We start from the raw sequence: 17262 nt of genomic DNA, 5'->3' as shown, positions 1-17262 counted from the left end.
TAGGGAAACACTGTGATTTACAAGCTCCTTTCCTAAGCTGACAGGAGGGCTTCCCTTCCCTCCCGGCAGAGTCTGGAGCAGCTGCAGTCTGCATACCCGTGCTTCACTCGCCCCGGTTGTCTTCCATTCATTTCGGCCACTCCCCAGGCCCTCCCCTCAATTCTCGAAGCATCAGAAACAGCACATGGTCACTTATTTATTTTTGATACAAATGTACATGACACACATCTTGACAGTCAGCCCACCACCACCACACAGGTAGAGCCTGGCCCCCTAGGACAGAGGCGGGATGGGGAGAAGAGCTGGTGGGTGCTACCATCTGCCTCTCCAGCCTTCCCAGGCTGCAGCCCAGGTTCCAGGTACACAGATACCGCAGGCACAGGTGCTGGCCTCTCAGAGGTTATAAGGGAGGGGCCTCTAGCTGAATTGGGGACCCTGGGGAGCCAGCCCCAGGCTCAGATGCTCAGTTCTCTGCCCTAGCCAGCACACTCCGCCTCCACAAGGGAGGAGGAGAGATGGAGGGAAGTGGTTTTCACTTTAAGTTCATAGAGAAGGGGTACAAGTGGTGGGAGTAATGAGGGGAGACAGTGGGCAGGACCCGAGCTGGTTACCCAGGCAGTCCCTGGCGCCAGGATGGGAGAGAGGGAGGCTGAACCCCAACGCTGGTCCTGCTGCTCTGGTCCGCTCACCCCTCACAAAACTCCCGACGGGCCAGGCCTCCGGGACGGCACTGCCGCCCCGCACACTCACACGCAGGCGCGCAGGGACACTCAGTTACCACGACGTTAAAATTAAGGGGTGGGAGAGGAGAGGGAGGGGGAAAAAAAGGTTTTCCAGTGTTTGCTGCTGGGGACCCCGGGAACACAGGTTGGAGCCTGTGCCCTAGGCGGGGGCCTTTTGGCATTAAAAGAGAGCAGCATGGGGGCTGGTGGCTACAGGGCGGGGACATCCACAGAGATTATGTACAAAGGAGGGGATGCCCCCACTCAGCCCCCAATAGGGCTGAATTGGCTCATGGGGGTGGGGTGCATGGAGGGGAACCGCCCCACTCAGAGTGTCCCCACCTGACCCTTTGCTGAAGGTGCCCCAGAGGGCCGGGGGCCAGGAGTGATGCCTTACAGGCCCCTGCCCGCTAGAAGGGAAGGGATGCTATGTACAGGGGGAGGTGCATGGAATGTGGGGGGCAGAAGCTCCTGCCACCCACCTCCCCGTCCTTGGGGGCTTGAGGGGGGTGGGCACCAGGGCACCTGGCTGCCAGGGGACAGTGGCAGCACTAAGGGCACTTGAGCCAGAGGCTCTGTTGGGGTGGGGATTAGTATTTGGAGTGGCCCAGCTCCCATGGCCAGTGAGGTCCCAGGGTGTAGGTGAGGGTGCCGGGGAGTGGTCACTGCTTCTTCTCTCGGGTGGTGATGGTGACCAGCTGCTTAGCAGCCTTGGCGATGTCATAGGCGCACTGGATCACCTGCTGCGTCAGCAGCTGGAAGTCCACTGGGGCGCCCGGCTCGGGGGGCACTGTCTTACGGCACTCGCTCTGCAGCCGGTAGGCGCTGGCGTTGAGCAGCCGCAGAGAGCTGCGCACTGGCTCCAAGGCTGGCCTCTGGAAGCAGGGAGCAGGGAGGAGGGAGTCGGGCCTCGGACTTCAAACCATGAGCCACAATCGTGGCCCAATGTATCTGCGTCTCCACCCAGGCAGCGGTCAGTCTCTCTACCCCTACAACACCCTGAGGCCCCCCTAATCCCGCTCCTCTCGCTGGCTCCTGTACCTTTGGGAAGAGAGAGGCCATCTCAGTCACAGCCAAATGGATCTTCTCTGAGCAGGGCACAAAGCTATGGAGGGAGGGGAAAGTATAAATTAGAGGGGCTTTTAGAGAAGGTGCCCAGGGATAGGGGAACACTGGCCCCTCTCTAGCCCTCTGCAACACCCAGAGGCCATAAAAGCCTGCACCCCACCCCCATACCTGTCATGTTTGAATTCCTGGGCAGCCCGCAACAATTCCTGAATGTTCTTGGTAACCTGCTCCGTCTTCAGGATGACGTCCTCCGTGCTGGGAAGCCCAGGGTCCAGGTCTCCGTCCAGGCTTTCCAGCTCGGGGTGGAAGTCCTCCTCCTTGGCCAGCTCTAGAAACCTCTTCCCTTCCATCCTGAGGCCCAGGGTTAGAAAGAGACATCCCAGCCGTCAGGCCTCTTGCCTGCGCCCTCAGACAACCCGGGGCCCGCCCGACCTCTCTCCCGCCAGGTGCCTCACCCGAGCAGTGGGTCCCCACTTTGTGTGTTCTCATAATCGCTGTCGGCACCACTGCCGTGCCGGGAAAGCTTGCTCTGGAGGGTGCAGGGGAGGGGTGGTGGGTGAGGTGCACACTCATAGACCCACACAGCCCTCCATCACCTCCCATGCACACACCCCATTCAGCCTGTCCCTTGTGCATAGGGGATGGGATGGTACCGTATGGCGGCTTCCTTCCTGGGAGCAGGACAGCAGCGGGGAGGAGGGAGTAAAGGGCACAGCTGAGGCCGACACCCCCTTCCGGATCTGAAACCCAGGAGTGCTGCAGTCAGTCTCTCCTCCTCCCTGCCATCCCCTTTCCAGCTTCCTCACACTGAGGTGTGTACACACATCCCTGTACCCAGCATCCAGCAGAAAGCTTGGTACTCGCTGGGGCTCAGAACCTATTTGCAGAAACAGACCCACCTGCCCCAGGCCCTGCTTACCCGGTAAAGGCCGGCAGGGACATGCATAGAATACATGGCGTCATCCTCCAGTTCCTGGGGGTTAGCACAGTGGGTGTCATGGAGGGCCCTGTGGTGGCCCCAGCCCGTTTCCCCAACCCTTTAAGACCAGTCAGCAACTCACAGTGCTGTGGAAAGGCTGGAGCCGGGTGGCAAGCTCGTCCCCAGGTGGGCCCCCAAAGGGCTTCAGGGCAGAACCTGGTTCATACATGGAGAAGGCCTGGCGGTCCCTGCGGTGGGCACTCCCACCAGGCCCCATGGACACGTGCTCTGCCCGGTCGCTCGGGAGTGGGGGTGTGGGCACTGGCCCTGGCGGCTGCCGGATCTGCAAGTTCTCCGCCTGCAGCTTGTGGATCTGAGAATGGAGTGCTGTCAGAAACTCCAGAGGGTCTGGGCAGCACCCACCCCCGTAAGGCTGCAGCCCTCACCTCCCTCTGCAACCTCCGGAGCTCATCGCTCAAGCTGCTGTTGACCTTCATGAGCTGCTGCACCTTTGCCTCGGAGGTGGCCAGGGCCTTCTTCAGCTCTAGGTACTCCTGCAGCGTCACGGCCCCGTCGGACAGGTCCGAGGAGTCCATGCTCTGCAGAGGGAGACATAAGCGGGTCAGCCACCAGGGGCACGGGACAAACGCCCTCAGAGGTGTGCTCTCAAGGCTGTGAGCAGCCCACTTGTCCAGCAGGCCCCGGGGGACAGGTGGACAGAGCCGGGTCTTGGTGGAGGCCGGGGGAGGGCGGGGGCGGGGCAGCGCTCAGACCCGGGCTCGGTTGTTCCGCGTGGTGCCGGCAGTGCGCAGGGGCTCCTGGTCCGTGTCCTCGTCCGAGGCCACGCTGTCGTAGTCGTGCTGGTCGTCGAGGTCACTCTGGCTCCGCGCAGACAGCTCGAGGTTGTCTGAGGGCACAGGCCTGTCACTCAGGGCTCAGCGCACAAGCCGTCTATCGGGCCATCCCCGAAAGAGACTATCCTAGAACGGGGCCCAGCGCCCACAGCCCACCTGCGCCCTTCCCACCTGTGGGGCTGCTCAGGCTCTTGCCCTGCTGCCTCCGCTTGGCCTCACTGAGAATGTCGATGATCAAGGTGGCAAACTCTCGGGCATTAAAACGCGCCAACTTCTGCCGCCCCTGCGAGGTAGAAAGGGCCCGGCGGCGTGAAGGGACCCCTGCTATCTGCTACCTGCTTTAACCACAGCGAAAACGTCTCAGCCTGGCTCACCTGGCCAGGACAGGGCGTGAGGCATGGCATACATTCAAGGAGACTCTGAGCTCTCACAAAGATGCTGGAACCCCACTCCTCCTCTCCCCTGCCCCCCACACCGGAGGCTGCTCAACAAGTGCTCCAAAGAACAGCCTCTTCCCCACTCCCATATCCCAATGCCAGCCAGGCCTGGAGGGAGGCCTCGGCCAGGGGTGGAGAAGAACAGGCCCGGGCCCGGGCCCAGGCCCAGACAACAGCCAGTGAGGAGAGGAAGGGCAGGGCCCACAGAGCTGGCAACCCCAGGAAGGGAAGCGACTGCCCCAGGCCCCCGCCCAGCCCCCTTACCTGATTCCGTGTGGCCGAGTATTCGGGGTTAACAGGCAGGAAGGGCACAGCACTGCGCTCTGTCACCAGGGTGCTGTGGTTTTGGGTAGCCAGCCACACTGGGGGGAGGAGCAAGGAGCAGATGTCCAAAGGTGGTCAGGACCGGGAGGGGAGGGAGGAGGACTCAGCAGTGCTCCTGGCTCCTCCCCACGCCCACCAAGCTTGGTGTTCAAAACAGGAGTGGTCTTCAGACAGGCGAAGCAAGGCTGGGCAAGGCCAGCTGGGGACTGACGGGCAGAATGAGGCAACTTCTCGCCAGGCCCAGCCTAGAGTTTGGGCTGGAATCTGGCTGTGGCCAGGAAGGAGTGATGTAGGGGGGTGGAGCAGGACTGGGGAGAGAGCCAAAGTGGGAGGAAGCCAGAACAGAGATGAGCCCTAGTCTGGGGGTGGGGTGGGAGGCGCAGGCTGGCTGCCTCCAGCTCAGCACACTCTGCTGGGCCGGGGAAGCTGCCCAGGCGGGCTCGCAGCTGGCAGGGATGTACATGCCGCCTGCTGTGCAGACCAACCCCGGACACCCCTTCTTAGAGCCGCACGCGATCCCAGCCCCTCCCCAGAAGGTAGGTGCTCTGTCCCATCTATCTGCCCAAGGCCTCTGAGACCTTCCCTGCTCACCAGCATCATTTTCTCTTCGATCCACCTCGTCATACACGTCCATGGCAAGTTCCTCAAAAAGCCGGTTGCTGAGCTGGAGGCACAGAGTGGGACACAGGCTTTGTCACGTCAGCTGGCCCTGGCACTCAGCGCTGACAGGGAGGGCCAGCTCACCAGGATGTCATCAGATGGGGGAAACCGCTTGTGTCCCTTGTACCACCCAGCCCCCACAGTCCCAGAACTGGAAAGTGGGGTAGGGGTCTGTCTGCCAGACTCCAGTGGGAGTGAACAGCTAGTGCCCTTGTAGGTCAGAGGTAGAGCTAGGGCTCTGGGAGCCTTTGGAAGGCAGAACCAGGGTCAAAGACAAGGGGTGGGGAGGTGGAAAAGGAGACCGGGGAGGCTAGAGTGAGGGCAGGCCAAAGATTTGGAAAAGGGTACCAGGTCAGAGAAAGGGGGAACAATCGCAGGGATGGGGGGGATTAGAAATGGGAGCAGCTCCAAGTATTAGGGGCCTGTCTGAGCAGACTCACCGCCTGCAGCTTCTTCTTGGCAGCTTTGGCCAACTCGGACAGGTCTAGGCTGTGGATGAGGGAGATGGGAATGGGGAAGAAGGAAGAGGCCAAACATGAGAGGCAGCCAGGCCCTTGCCAATGGCCTCCCCAACATGCAGGGATCCCAGCGAGACAAGACCCCAGACGCTGCACACCAAGAGCCACCCTGCCCCACCCAACCTCCAGAGCCTGCTCCCATGGCAGATGGCAGATACCTCTGAGACATGCACTTTTGCCGAGATCTAAGTCCAGAGAAAGGCAGCGGAGGGAAGAACAGGATAGAGGCAGCAATTACCCAGGAGCAGGGCAGCACACGCCTTTCCACGTCAAGCTCAGACCCATCTCCGTGTGCACACCGGACCCAGAGTGTACAAGACTGAACTCATCCACCCCCCCAACCTGTTCCTGGACGGCTCGCTCCTTCTCTCGGTGACCCACTCACCCAGCACCAACATCAACTCCTGGGAACCACCTGAAACCTCCCCCAACCTCTAGCCTGTAACAGGCTTTCCCCAGGTTCTGCCATCATCTCCTCCTGCCTGGGCTTTTGCAGTAATTTCTTAATCCAGCATCCCGCTTCCGGTCTTGCCCTTACAATCCTTTTCCCACCCAGCAACCCAGGGTGATCTTTTTGACACACCTGGATCTTTTTGACCCCTGGTCGTAAAAACATCTCAATAATAACAGGCCTGTATGGCATACTTCAACCAAAAGCTCACTTTAAAAATGTGCTAAATGCTGTGTATGCATTATCTTATTTAATCCTCTCAACAGCCCAGAAAGATAAGTACTGTTGCCCTCATTTCTAGCAAAGGTAACTGAGGCTCAGAGAGGTTAAGTAGCCTGCCTGAAGTCACACAGCCAGTAAGCAGCAGAGCTGACTCCACACATCCAGGCCTGGAACCCATCTGCCGTCGGGATGGTCACAGCCCTTGCCAGGGCTCACAGCACTGGCCACTCTCTCGCCCGGTCTCTATTCCAGTCTTGCTCCTGGGATTTCCTGCCTTTCACAATATGCTTCAGCCTCATGGTCTGCCTGCAGTTCCTGCCACAGTATTTCTAACACCTATGCCTTCGTCTCTCTTGCTGTACTCCCCACACTGAACTGCAACTGTTTGACTAAGCTGCCTCCCTCTCTAGGCTGTGGGCTCCTTAAGGGCAGGGACCATGTCTGAGTTACCTCTGTGTCCCAGTGCCAGGAACAGCAGCTGGTAGTGGGAACGTGCTCAGTTAACATTTCATTGATTACACGCCCATATGTGTTTATAGCACCCCCCTGCCCCTCAACACACACATTCAGGCACACACACAAGGCAGAATCAGACCAGAGAAGTAGGGGGGAGTCTTGGGGTTTCAGAACTGGATGTCTGGGTTCAGGGATCCGAGGCGCCCAGGCCTGACCACCCCACCTGCCACACTGGGCTTTGGAGAGGGATGGAACCTCCCTCCTCTCTCCAGATCCGGGCCAGAAGCCACAGCTTGGCATGAAGCTTTGGCCATCCAAGGCAGCCACCAGGGGGAGCCAGCATCCATCTTGTGAGCTGGATGAGGGGTTGGCAGAATGTCCCCCACAGCTCGGGCCCCTCAGGCCTCTCAGATCAGAGGGAGAAACACCTGGACAGTGCCATGCCCTGCCCCCAACCCCTGCCGAACTTCTGAGCACACCACAGAGGCCTGGCCAGTAGTCCCAAAGTTAGTCAAATCCCTGGAGCCCACCACCTTTTCACTGAGGAGCAGAGGTTTATTTCACAGTGGGGTCAGCGCCCCTGGGAACAGAACCCAGTGACCCCCTGCTCCTGGGGGTGCTCCTTGTACTCCAGCTCTATGTGCTTGACAGGACGGGGCTCAGGCTACGCTGGACAAGTGCTGAGTGATGCATCTTACCTGCTGCGGGGCCCAGGCCCAGCATTAGGGAGTGAGGACTGGACTGAAATGCTTGTGCCTCCAGCCCCTAGAGGGGCGAAGTGGGGATGGGGAGGGGTCCCAGGCCCCTAAAGCCTGGCGAGTGGGAGAGGTGGAGCTCTGAGGGTCAGGCACCCACACGGCCTCTAACAACCTCTGGGAAAGGATGTCAGGTGGGTACTCACCTGTCGGCCATCTGTGGGATGATGTAATGCCCATTCTTGTGATCTGAACAAAAATAAAAATGCCAAGTCACTGGTGCTGGGTGGCCTTAGCAGCTGGGAGCCCACCTCACTGCCATGAGCAAGGCTTGGCACCCAGAAGTGTCAGGGAAAAGGGAAGAGGGCAGGCCACCCCCAAGAGCCCTGAGAGCTGGCTGGAAGTTATGCCCACCCCCATTTCCTACCCCAATGTGCTGCAGCCCAGAGCCTGCAGCAATATCACAGGAGCCAGTTGCCTAGCAACGCTGTTCCCCAGCTGGCTTTGTCACCATGGCACCTGCTGCTGGGGTGTGTCTGAGTCCCACCTGCCTGGTACAGCCAGGCCAGCCCCGAACTCTGCTCACCAGGCTTTCGTCCACAGAGATAGAAGGCCAACCGGTCAGTGAGCTCATATTGACACTCGACTAGCCTTTCGGCCAGCTCATGGTGCCCCGCCTGCCTGTGGGGAGGGGCATGGCTCAGCCTGCAGCAGGAGCTCACTCCCCCCGCCCACCCAAGCTTCACGCTTCCCGGACCCTCACCTGGCGTAGTCAATGGGGGTACGGCCATTAACGTCAGGGGAGCCAGGGTCGGCCCCATACACTACAAGAAGCTCAGCCTGCAGCGTCTGCCCCGCCTTGGCAGCCACGTGTAGAGGCGTGGTGCCCTTCTCTGGGTGGAAGAAGTTGGCCTGGGCACCCAGGGACAGCAGGCGCAGACATGTCTCCAAGTTGCCCGTCCGCACGCTCGAGTGCAGTTGCTGCAAGGAGCGGAGTGTGCAACAAACGTGTGTGCATGAGGCCCCTCCCCTCTTCCAGTCCAGGCAGGGCCTGGGGCTCCTGTTACCAGCTCCAAGGGCCCAGCTGAAGTTGGGTTGTCAGGGAGGACAGAGAGCTTCCCACTAGGAGTTAATACCAATTTATAATAGCTGTTGTCAGTCACATCTACCACGTGCTGCGTGCCCTGCTTGGACCAGACATTATCTATGAAGTAAACGCTGTTATTTCTTTCCCATTTTACAGATGAGGAAACCGAGGCTCTGAGAGGCTAAGAAACTGTCTCAAGTGGTCCCAGCTTTTGGGTGGCAGCTGAGGAATTTAGCCTGGTATGTCTACTTGGGAGCCGAGGGGCCTGGACCACCTGCAGCCTGCCCACACATTCTGGTCCCTCCGCCGTGCCCACTGCTCTTGCCTGACTTGGCTGCCTTTGGGGCCTGGGGCTCGGCAGTGACATAGGAGAGGTCTACAGGGCACTGCAGGTCAGAAGGAGAGGAGAGGCCCACCCATCCGTTGTGGGGCCCCCCCAAACCTTGCTGAGGTCTTTGGCGGTGACCCCGTCATCATCCCGGCAGGGAAGCTTGTGCACAAATGCCAGCATCTGGTACTTGGCCCTGATGAACTCGGACTTGATGGGGCTGCGTGGGGCACACAGGAGGAAATGGGGAGCCGAGCAAGAGAGGCTAGTCACCCAGCCACCTCCCCGGCCCACGTCCCAGACCACGCAGCCCCTGCCACCACCCCTCTAGCCCCACTCACTGGACTTTGTCTTGAGGGTTGGCTTTGCGCCGGCCGCTCTGCACTTGTGCAGGGTCCAGCAGAGAATGCTCCCAGATGGAGTTGGCCCCATTGCTGGCGAGCGTGTGCACCATCTGCGGGGAGGAGATGCCAAGTCAGAGAGCCCACTGCGAGCTGGGCACCAGCTGCAGCCAGTGTGGCTGCAAACAGTACCGTAGGGCCTACTGTGTGCCTGATACCACTGCACCTGCATCCAGTCAGGCCACCCAAGGACGTGGGTCCTGTTTAGCACTTCAGGTCACACGGCCAGCATGCCAAGGCTCAGAGAGGTTAAGTGACCTGCTCAACGTTACACAGCCAAGCTAGCAAGTGGCAGAGCTGGGGTGAGAGCCCAGATCTGTTGGATTCCAGTCCTGGATGCCTCCTCTGCACAGGTGAGTGGATGGGTGGAAAGAGGGATAGGTTCAGCCCCAGGTGGGCGCTGCGTGGGGTGGCAGTGCCTCGTGGGCCACTTTCGATAAGCAGAACTGGTGCTGCAGAATCCAGACAGGTGTGTATGTGGGTCTGGGGAAAATGTACCTGTGCTCAGCAGGCTGTGGGAAGGAGGACCCCCCGCCAGGCCCCGTACCTGCAGCAGGGTAGGAGGCCAGGCGCTGTGGCGAAGGTGCTTCACAATGGAGATGTGGCGTCCCAGGCTCCGGTGCACGCTGCAGCACTCGTCACACACCAGCACGCCCCTGCTGATGGAGGCCCAGCCAGGGTCTGCGGGGGTGGGGGCAAGGGTCAGCTGTAGCCAGACAGGGACACCTGCACGGGGTCAGCGCTGTGTCTAGTGTTCCGCACACAGTCACTCCCTCGGTCCCCCTGAGGTCCTGATGAGCTAAGGCAGCGGGAGGCATTTCCTCAAAGGCTCCAAGCTGGCGACTGCCAGAGCCGAGCCCTTTCCGACACATCTTTGCCCCTGTGAGGAGGTGTGGTTCCCCAGGGCGTACTCAGCAGGCCTGGTTTTCTGTCCTGCAGCCACCACTACCAATCCACAGCTTTTCCCCAGGGAACAAGTGCTGTCCCAGCCCTTCCCTGGGGAGGCAGAAATCCCCTAGGGCATGCAACCCTGATGCTTACACGCCACACACCCCTCACTCCTCCTGTATTTGGGTCAGTGCCACATCTCTCCTGCACCCAGACTTCTGGGTGCAGGAGCCACTGGCCCAACTGCCTGGCCCATCATACCCCTACTGGGGCTCCCGACTCTGCCCTCATCCTGGCAAGCAAGAGGCCTTTTCATGCCCAAGCCTCCTGTCACCATCACTGATGGGCTGAGGTGGAGCCCCTCTTATGCAGGGTGGAAAGAGCAAAGGAGCTAACACTGACTGAGCACCCTCTGTGTACCACTGAGCACTGCATGGATGCTGCCTCTCAAAACTGTTAGGCAAGGCAGAAAACGCTATACCCCTGTTTCACCAACCAGGAGGTTAGAGCACTTGCTCAAGGTCACACAGCCAATGAGTGGGATGGCTGGGATGCGGACCCGGGCACTTAGATGCCAGAGACCATGCCATGTCTACAACCACTGCGGTCCCTCTGCCTCTGCTCTGAAGGGGGCAGCCCCCAGTGGGCGAGGGCTCTGGCAGTCACTCTCCACTCCTTAAGGAGAAGTGAACTTTGGAAACATGAAGAGGAGGCAGGGCAGGGTGGGAGCTCCTGGGGTCCTTTGCAAGGGTAGGGGAGATGCCACCCATCCCAGGCCCCTTGGGAGAGGGGGAGGAGACAGCCGCCCACAGCTCAGGCTTCGGAAAGGTCATGGGGAGAAAGCAGCCATTGTGTGCCACTGGAGAGTGGGGGCAGGGAGCCTCTCTCCCAGGACACTCTGCTCTGCCTAGGCCCCCCCCCTCCTGTCTCAGGAAGCCCTGTCCTGGGGGTGGGGGTGTGCTGGCTCTCTGCTTTGCCCCATAGGGCTCAGGGGTAATGAAAGCCTCTCCAACCAGAAGGTGATTCTCAGACCCTTCCCTGCAAGGACTTCCATCAGAGTTCCCAGGAGAAGTGTGTGGAGACTCTGAGTCAGGGAGCAGCAGCATGAGCTCTGCCCACAGCAGGTGTCCCCTCATGGCTTGGAAACAGGAAGTGAAAGAAGGAGCTCAGTTCCTTGGGTCAGTGATTTTTTAGGGATCCCCAAAACAGGGCAACAAAGGGATACACAAGGTGTTTGCTATATCTTCCCGGGGGGTTGATTCCAGGGGCCTGAGAGGAAGGGACCCACCATCTGTGCCAATGAAGAGCCTGAATGCACACTTTAGTGTTGGCTTTACCCAAGCAGTGAGGCACCCCAGGCGTGGAAAGCGCCCTCCCCCCACTCCCAAACACCACTGGGTCAGGGGTCTGCCCTCTAGCCACCTCCGGCAGCCCAGGCAGGAAGCTGGAAATGACGCAGCCTAAATTCCTCTTGTTGAAATGGTGGGGTTTCCTGTAAGTGGGGAGCCGCCCAGGCCAGGATCGTAAATGGGCTGCCCTAAAGTCTCCACCCCCACCCCAGACCCGTGGTCCTACCACAGAAGCCAGGCCAGGGAGGACTGGCCAGACATCCAGGGCCAGACCAGACATGGCAAGTCCCTGAAGATGGCAGTGCCCAAGAGACCAAGACCCGGAGAATGCAGCCCAAAGCTTTGCTTAGCACTCTCCTACGCTGGGGGAGGGGTTTGCCCACCCCTCCACAATGACCTCAAATAGGAAGGTTGGGCACAGGAGCCTGACGTTGTTGCCAGCTCAGGTCTGGATGATAGATGAAAAGCCCACCGGCACCCGACTACTTCTTCCCTATGCTCAAGAGGCCTTGAGCATACCCAAGCAGGGGCCCCAAAGCCCCACTTAGGCCAGTTCCTAAGCAGAAGGGCCAAGAAGAGTTTCTGATGGCTATTGAAGTTTAAGGTTAAAGGGACCCTGTTGCCAAGAGCCTCCCTGGACCAAATCTGGGGCAGAAGGGCTAGGGGAACAGAAGGGCGAGGGGAGGTGGTGACCTGCTCAATGTCCTGCCGACCCTCCTGGGGTCGCCTCTACCAGTGGGGGGGGTCTGGTAAGTGCAGGCAATTGGGGGGGGCGGTCCTGGGATAATGCTAACCAGTGCTAATCCCATGGAGGCCTCTACGAAGGTAAATTCAGGCCACCCCTCAAAGCCACTAGTGACCTCTGGGCCACAGTAGGTCTACTATAAAGGGCAGCCTCTCCTGAGCTAGGAGCCAGATCCTCACTAGGGGAGAAAGAGACGCCCACCATCTGGAAAGCAGGCAAGAGTAATCCACAGGGATAGGGGTCAGAATGGTGGTTACCTTGGGGGCGAGGGGGCGCTGACTGGGAAGGGGCACAAGAAAATCCTGCAGAGTGATGGAAATGTTCCACCTCTAGACTGGAGTGGTGGTTACCCGGTTACATATACACGTACAAACTCATCAGGCTAAACAGTAAGGTGCTGGCACTTTCCCATACACAAGTTATGTCCATAAAAGAGGAAGAAAGCCCACCACTCCCCCACCCCCACAACATTCTACATTATGAAGAGACGAATGAGCCTGAAGGTTCCCAAATGTCCCTAGCCAAGGGCCAGCCTTGCTCATCCAAGGTGCCCTTTGGTCTCCACCCCTGTGCCTGCCGAAGTGGAAAGGTGAAGATGGCGGCCCAGGGGTAAGGAGCGGGCCCTTGAGAGCTGGGCCAGGGCCGTGTGGCAGGGTGAGTGGAGGGGAAAGAAGGAGGCCCCACACATGCTCCAGGTTCACTGACCCCTGCCCCTTCTCTTAAACCCCCAAGGCAGGCAGGGACACAGATGGTGCCTGCCATGGTGGCACCAGCTGCCATAGCAGCCAAGCCATGCCCAGCTGCCTCACAACATACGCTTCCCCCATGTGCCCCCATGTGACCTGGGAGCAGAGGGACAAATGGGGGCCTTTGGGGTCAGGCTGCATCTCACCTTTCACCTCCATAACCCCTCAAATGAACCAACTACAAAAAAGCCACAACTCCATTCCTCGGGCTGGGGCTGCAGGGTTCCTACCAGAGGGAGTGAGAAGCCTAGGACGCTGGGTGGGGGACACACGCCCGGGAGGTGGTCTGGGTCTGGGCTCCAGATTCTCGGTTCCCCTCAAACTTTTTACTGGGGCTGCTGTAGTTCCCAGACTGAGAATGCCACTCACTCCACATATCATATGGGGGGGGGGGTAGCCCCAGATAGCCAGCAGGGATCCTGACAAGCATCCAAACACTTGGGAGGTGCCTGCTCTGTATCAGACACCATGCTAGGTGCTGGAGTGGGGCGATGAGTAAGACTTTGTCAGCACCCTGCCTACCTCACCATCCTCACCTTCTCACTATCTGCCTCTTCCTGACCTGTATCCTGGATCAGGGGAAAAGGAGGTACCCAGGGCACACATGCCTCTGTGGGAAGGGCTGGGATAGAGCTGGGCAGTCCAATACATCAGAGGCACACCACTCCTCCCGGAGCCCAGAGGCTTTAGCCAGTCAAACGACATGGAGAAAGGACAATTGCTGTGTTGATGCTGTCCTGTGGCCCTCAAGCCCAGAATCAGGAGCACAGATTTAGAGCTAGGAAGGTCCTTAAAAACCATTTCTACTCCAACTTCTTTGCTTCACAGTTGAGGAAACTGAGGCCCAGAGGGATGAAAGTCTTGCCATGGGTCACAGAATAAGAAGGAAATAAAGGCACCACTAAAATCCAGGCTCCCCTGATAGGATGTCTGCTCAGCATACCCCTGCCAATCCTAGTTGCCCACCCCACCATGCTACGCCCACCCAGCAGAGGTGTAGAATAACCTAGGACACACATATAGAAGGCAAGCTTTCCTTTGAGTCCGTCCATCCCCAGACCTGCCTGTGATTGGGGCAAAGGGGATCATAGTCTCCAGCTAATTAGGGGTAAGGACACATATCCCCCAGATAGCTTCTTCACAGCTCTTTAGATCACGGCGCGCTCGGAGAGGAGGTCCCAGGGTCATAACCACCCCGAGAGTACTCTGCCTCTGCCAGGTACCCACAGTTCCTACCTCCTCTGGCTTGGAGCCATAGAACCACCAGGGCGTCTGTGGATCTCAACCTGTTGTGGTCCTGGGCCTGTCAACGGTGTGGCTGGAAGTTATGGGCCCATAAGATAGCACCCCACACTCTCACACTTAACGTGCCCACAGTCCCCTGGAGTTCACAGACCCCCTGAGCCTGCCCAAAGGTCTCCCAGGGAGACAGCTCCTTTTCTAAAGAGAGGATGGACAAAGGCCAGGGCTTCCTTCCCCAGGCCAGCTGCTGAGCCTCATCACTGGCAGCGTCCTCCCACATCAGAAGGGAGCAGCCTCTCGGGTCACTGCTCCTCACTTCCTCAGCAGGTCAGGGGGGTTTCACATCAACCTGGACCTGACTCTGCTGGGAAAGAGAAGGGAAAGACCACGGTAAATACAGCCAGGAAGCCAACGGAATCCTGGGATGGAGGCACCCCTCAGCACTGCTTCCTACCCATTTCTGGCCAGACTGGGCTAGAGGACCAGGATGGGTCTGTGCCCAAGCTGGGGCAATGCCAAGCCACCTTCCCAAGCAGGCCTTCCTGGGGCACAGGAAAAGCCAAGTCTAGTTGCTCCCAGTCACCCAGTGACCTGGGGATGCCTCGGTGGAAGATACCCAGGCTCATTCTGGTCCTGAACATCAGGCCCTGCAAGGAGCCCCAGCCTTGGGAGCCAGGGGCAGGGAGTTCTAGGAGTAACCACCCCCTCATCTGCTCGCTAGGAAACAGTATCCAAGCCCCCACCCCCACCCCCGCCCATCTGCCCAGCTCTCTGCCCCTTGCCCTCCGCCACCCCAGTGGGCCAGCAGACCACGCGAGCAGCAGGTGCAAGACGCGGGGGTGGCACTGAGATGACACAAAACCACACTCGCCCCCACCTCCTAAACCCTGCCGGCCTCCGCCACCGCTCTCCTGCCACCCCAGGCTGGCGCTTCCGTTTGGATATCGAGATGGGGGGGGGGAGCAGCTAGCTGCCCGCCTCCCTCAGACTGAGGGGTGGGAGGCGGCGCCGGGAATGTCCTTCCTCGCTTGTCCGCGGACGCAAGGGAACAGGGGGCCCCCAGGCCGGCCCTCCGGCCAAGGACGCGCGCGGCCCCGCAGTGGCCCGGGAGGGGGCCGAGGCCGGAGGCGGGAGGCCGCAGCCCCCAGCCCCACCCCGCCCTCCGGCCCCGCACGGCGCTCCCGCCAGGCCCCGGCGCCCGCCGGGCGGCGGCCTCCGTACGCGGTCCCGCCCCCGGCCAGGCCCTGCTTACCCGGGGCGCTGCAGTCGGCACACACCTCCGCTCGCGGCCCCTTCCGGGACATCCTCAGCGGCGACGCGGCCGCAGCCCTCTGGGCCAGCGTGGGGGGCGCGGGCGGCGGGCCCGGGCGGCGGCGGCCCCTGTTGCCCGGCCCGGCTCCAGCAAGGCCCCGGGTAGGCTCCGCGCGCCCGGCCGACCGACCGCCCCCGGGGCTGGCCCGGAACCCGCCGTGCCCGCTCGCCCGCTCGCCCTCGGGCGCCCTCCGCCCCGCGCCGCCCCGCGCCGCCCCGCCGCCGCTCGCCTCTCGCTCTCTCCGCCCCTTGCGCGGCTCCCGGCCGCTCCTGCAGGAAACGGCGCAGGCCCTGCCCACCGGGGGAGGGGCAGTCCGCACACCCGCCCCGCCGACCGGCCCTGCGGGCCGCGCCTCCCAGAGAAAGGAAGCCGGGAGCGCGGGCGGGAGGGGGCGGGAGCGCTTAAAGGGACCGCGGCCGCCGCGAGGTTGGCGCGGGCAGAGTCGCCTGAGGCCCTGGCCCCAGCTCTGGCGCTCCTTTGCCCCGGAGGTAGTGTGAGTCTCCCTCACAGCCCTTTCACTTTCGAGATGGGGGGTGGACTGGGAGGTCGGGCGCTGGGACTGTGGCCCCTGGGAATCAGGGAAGAGAGCAAGGAGCTGGAGATTCAGGCCCCCCTCCTCGTCAAGGGGCTGTGGTTTGGGGTACCCGCTTATCTTTGGTTGGGATAAGGTGTGCGTCCTGGTCTCGCATGTGCCCACATCTGCGTGTCCAGGTGTGTGTGTGGTCACACCCTTGCTGACTATGCACACCGCCAACAATATGGTCGCCCAGGTGCCAGAGAGGTCACGCAGTGTATCGCTCTACCTCTGGCCTTTCTCAATGCTTCCATCCAGAGAGGAAAGAATCCAGGCGGTTTTTAAAGACCTCCGGAGGAGTGACCACTGTGCCTGTGTGCAGTAATATCCACTTGTCATCCGTCTTGTATACATGTATGGTGTTTCTGGGCCACCAGAGTGTGTGTCCAGGGCATGTATGTGTAACATACAGGGACTTTTTCTTGTAGCAGCCTTTCTTCCTGGACTTCACACGGAGACTCGGCGGGGTGGTGGAGGGGGACAGGGAACAGAGGCGCATGCCGCACGTGGGTGCACCCCGGCACTGAGCATGCTCCCCCATACACGTGTGCCCCGCGTGCACCCAGCCCCCATCCCTGCAGCAGCAAAAGGCCAGAGCACTCTGCTTGTGGGGAGGGGGGAGAGCAGGGGTTCCCAGGGCCAGGCCGGGGGCCAGGGCAGTGGTGACACGATTAAGGGAGAGTTCCCAAGTGGCAGGGAATCCTGCTCTGTATAAGGGGTGGTAGAGGGGGGGAAGGTTGGGGGGAGTCCTTGGGCAAGGGTGCCGGAGTTGGTCGATTTTATCCAGGCGGTGCCAGAGCAGCAGTGACTTGTGGGTGTACTGGCTGCTTCCCTGGGGTAGACAAGTAATGCTCATGAGTCACATCACCCAAAATACATGCAAAGCTGCTTCCATCGCCTTTCGCTGCAGCCGAGATTGACAAGTTTGTCTGAAATCGCTATCAACGGGATATATTTATAATCACACCTTTAAAAAAATATTGTAGGCCTCCCCTTCCCCCACAGCCAGCCGCTGGCTGGCAGGGCTTCTGCCAGCAAGGATACCTCGCGGAGTATGGGTGGGGGTGGGCAATACCTGCCTCCCAGTGCTGCACCCGCACGGAGGAGTCAGTACATAGGCTGGGTGGCCCCAGATTCGGCAAAGGGGGGAGTGGCCTGACCTCCCATACCCGGCGCACAGCCCACCAGCGGTGGACGCTGGTTCACTCCATCGACCCCCAGCTATGGAAGTTCATTTATTAAATGTCGAGGCGGCTGCTGGAAG

The 17262-nt window shown here is 60.3% G+C and overlaps 1 protein-coding gene across 4 annotated transcripts; it reads right to left on the bottom strand.

The window, feature by feature from the left end:
• Positions 1-183: 183 nt before the first annotated feature.
• Positions 184-15567, bottom strand: GIT1 (GIT ArfGAP 1). Of its 4 annotated transcripts, none has more exons than XM_081028358.1 (21): positions 15365-15567; positions 9690-9823; positions 9083-9195; positions 8856-8961; positions 8090-8307; positions 7913-8007; positions 7533-7575; positions 5661-5687; positions 5425-5473; positions 4916-4988; positions 4265-4362; positions 3735-3846; positions 3483-3616; positions 3156-3308; positions 2852-3082; positions 2710-2763; positions 2402-2530; positions 2246-2319; positions 1959-2141; positions 1764-1827; positions 184-1597 (listed from the first exon to the last, which is right to left on the bottom strand). In XM_081028358.1, the coding sequence occupies exons 1-21, from the start codon at positions 15414-15416 to the stop codon at positions 1385-1387; spliced, it is 2355 nt and encodes a 784-aa protein (XP_080884484.1). In that variant the 5' UTR covers positions 15417-15567; the 3' UTR covers positions 184-1384. The 4 variants fall into 4 exon arrangements, with proteins under 4 accessions (XP_080884484.1, XP_080884486.1, XP_080884485.1 ...); XM_081028360.1 differs by having other exon boundaries at positions 2444-2530; XM_081028359.1 differs by lacking the exon at positions 5661-5687.
• Positions 15568-17262: the final 1695 nt, after the last annotated feature.

This window comes from Rhinolophus hipposideros, assembly GCF_964194185.1.
Source record: "Rhinolophus hipposideros genome assembly, chromosome: 20".
NCBI lineage: Eukaryota > Metazoa > Chordata > Mammalia > Chiroptera > Rhinolophidae > Rhinolophus > Rhinolophus hipposideros.
The sequence above is the reverse complement of the archived record's forward strand: the minus strand, read 5'-3'. Positions and strand labels throughout refer to the sequence as shown.

Bases quoted from the DNA above. Each gene is read 5' to 3' on its own strand.
- GIT1 (XM_081028358.1), bottom strand. From the start codon at position 15,416: ATGTCCCGGAAGGGGCCGCGAGCGGAGGTGTGTGCCGACTGCAGCGCC. The intron at 9,824-15,364 runs GTAAGCAGGGCC...CCACCCCCGCAG, and splicing joins TGCCGACTGCAGCGCCCCGG to ACCCTGGCTGGGCCTCCATC. The intron at 4,363-4,915 runs GTGAGCAGGGAA...TCCTCCCCCCAG, and splicing joins TCGAAGAGAAAATGATGCTG to TGTGGCTGGCTACCCAAAAC.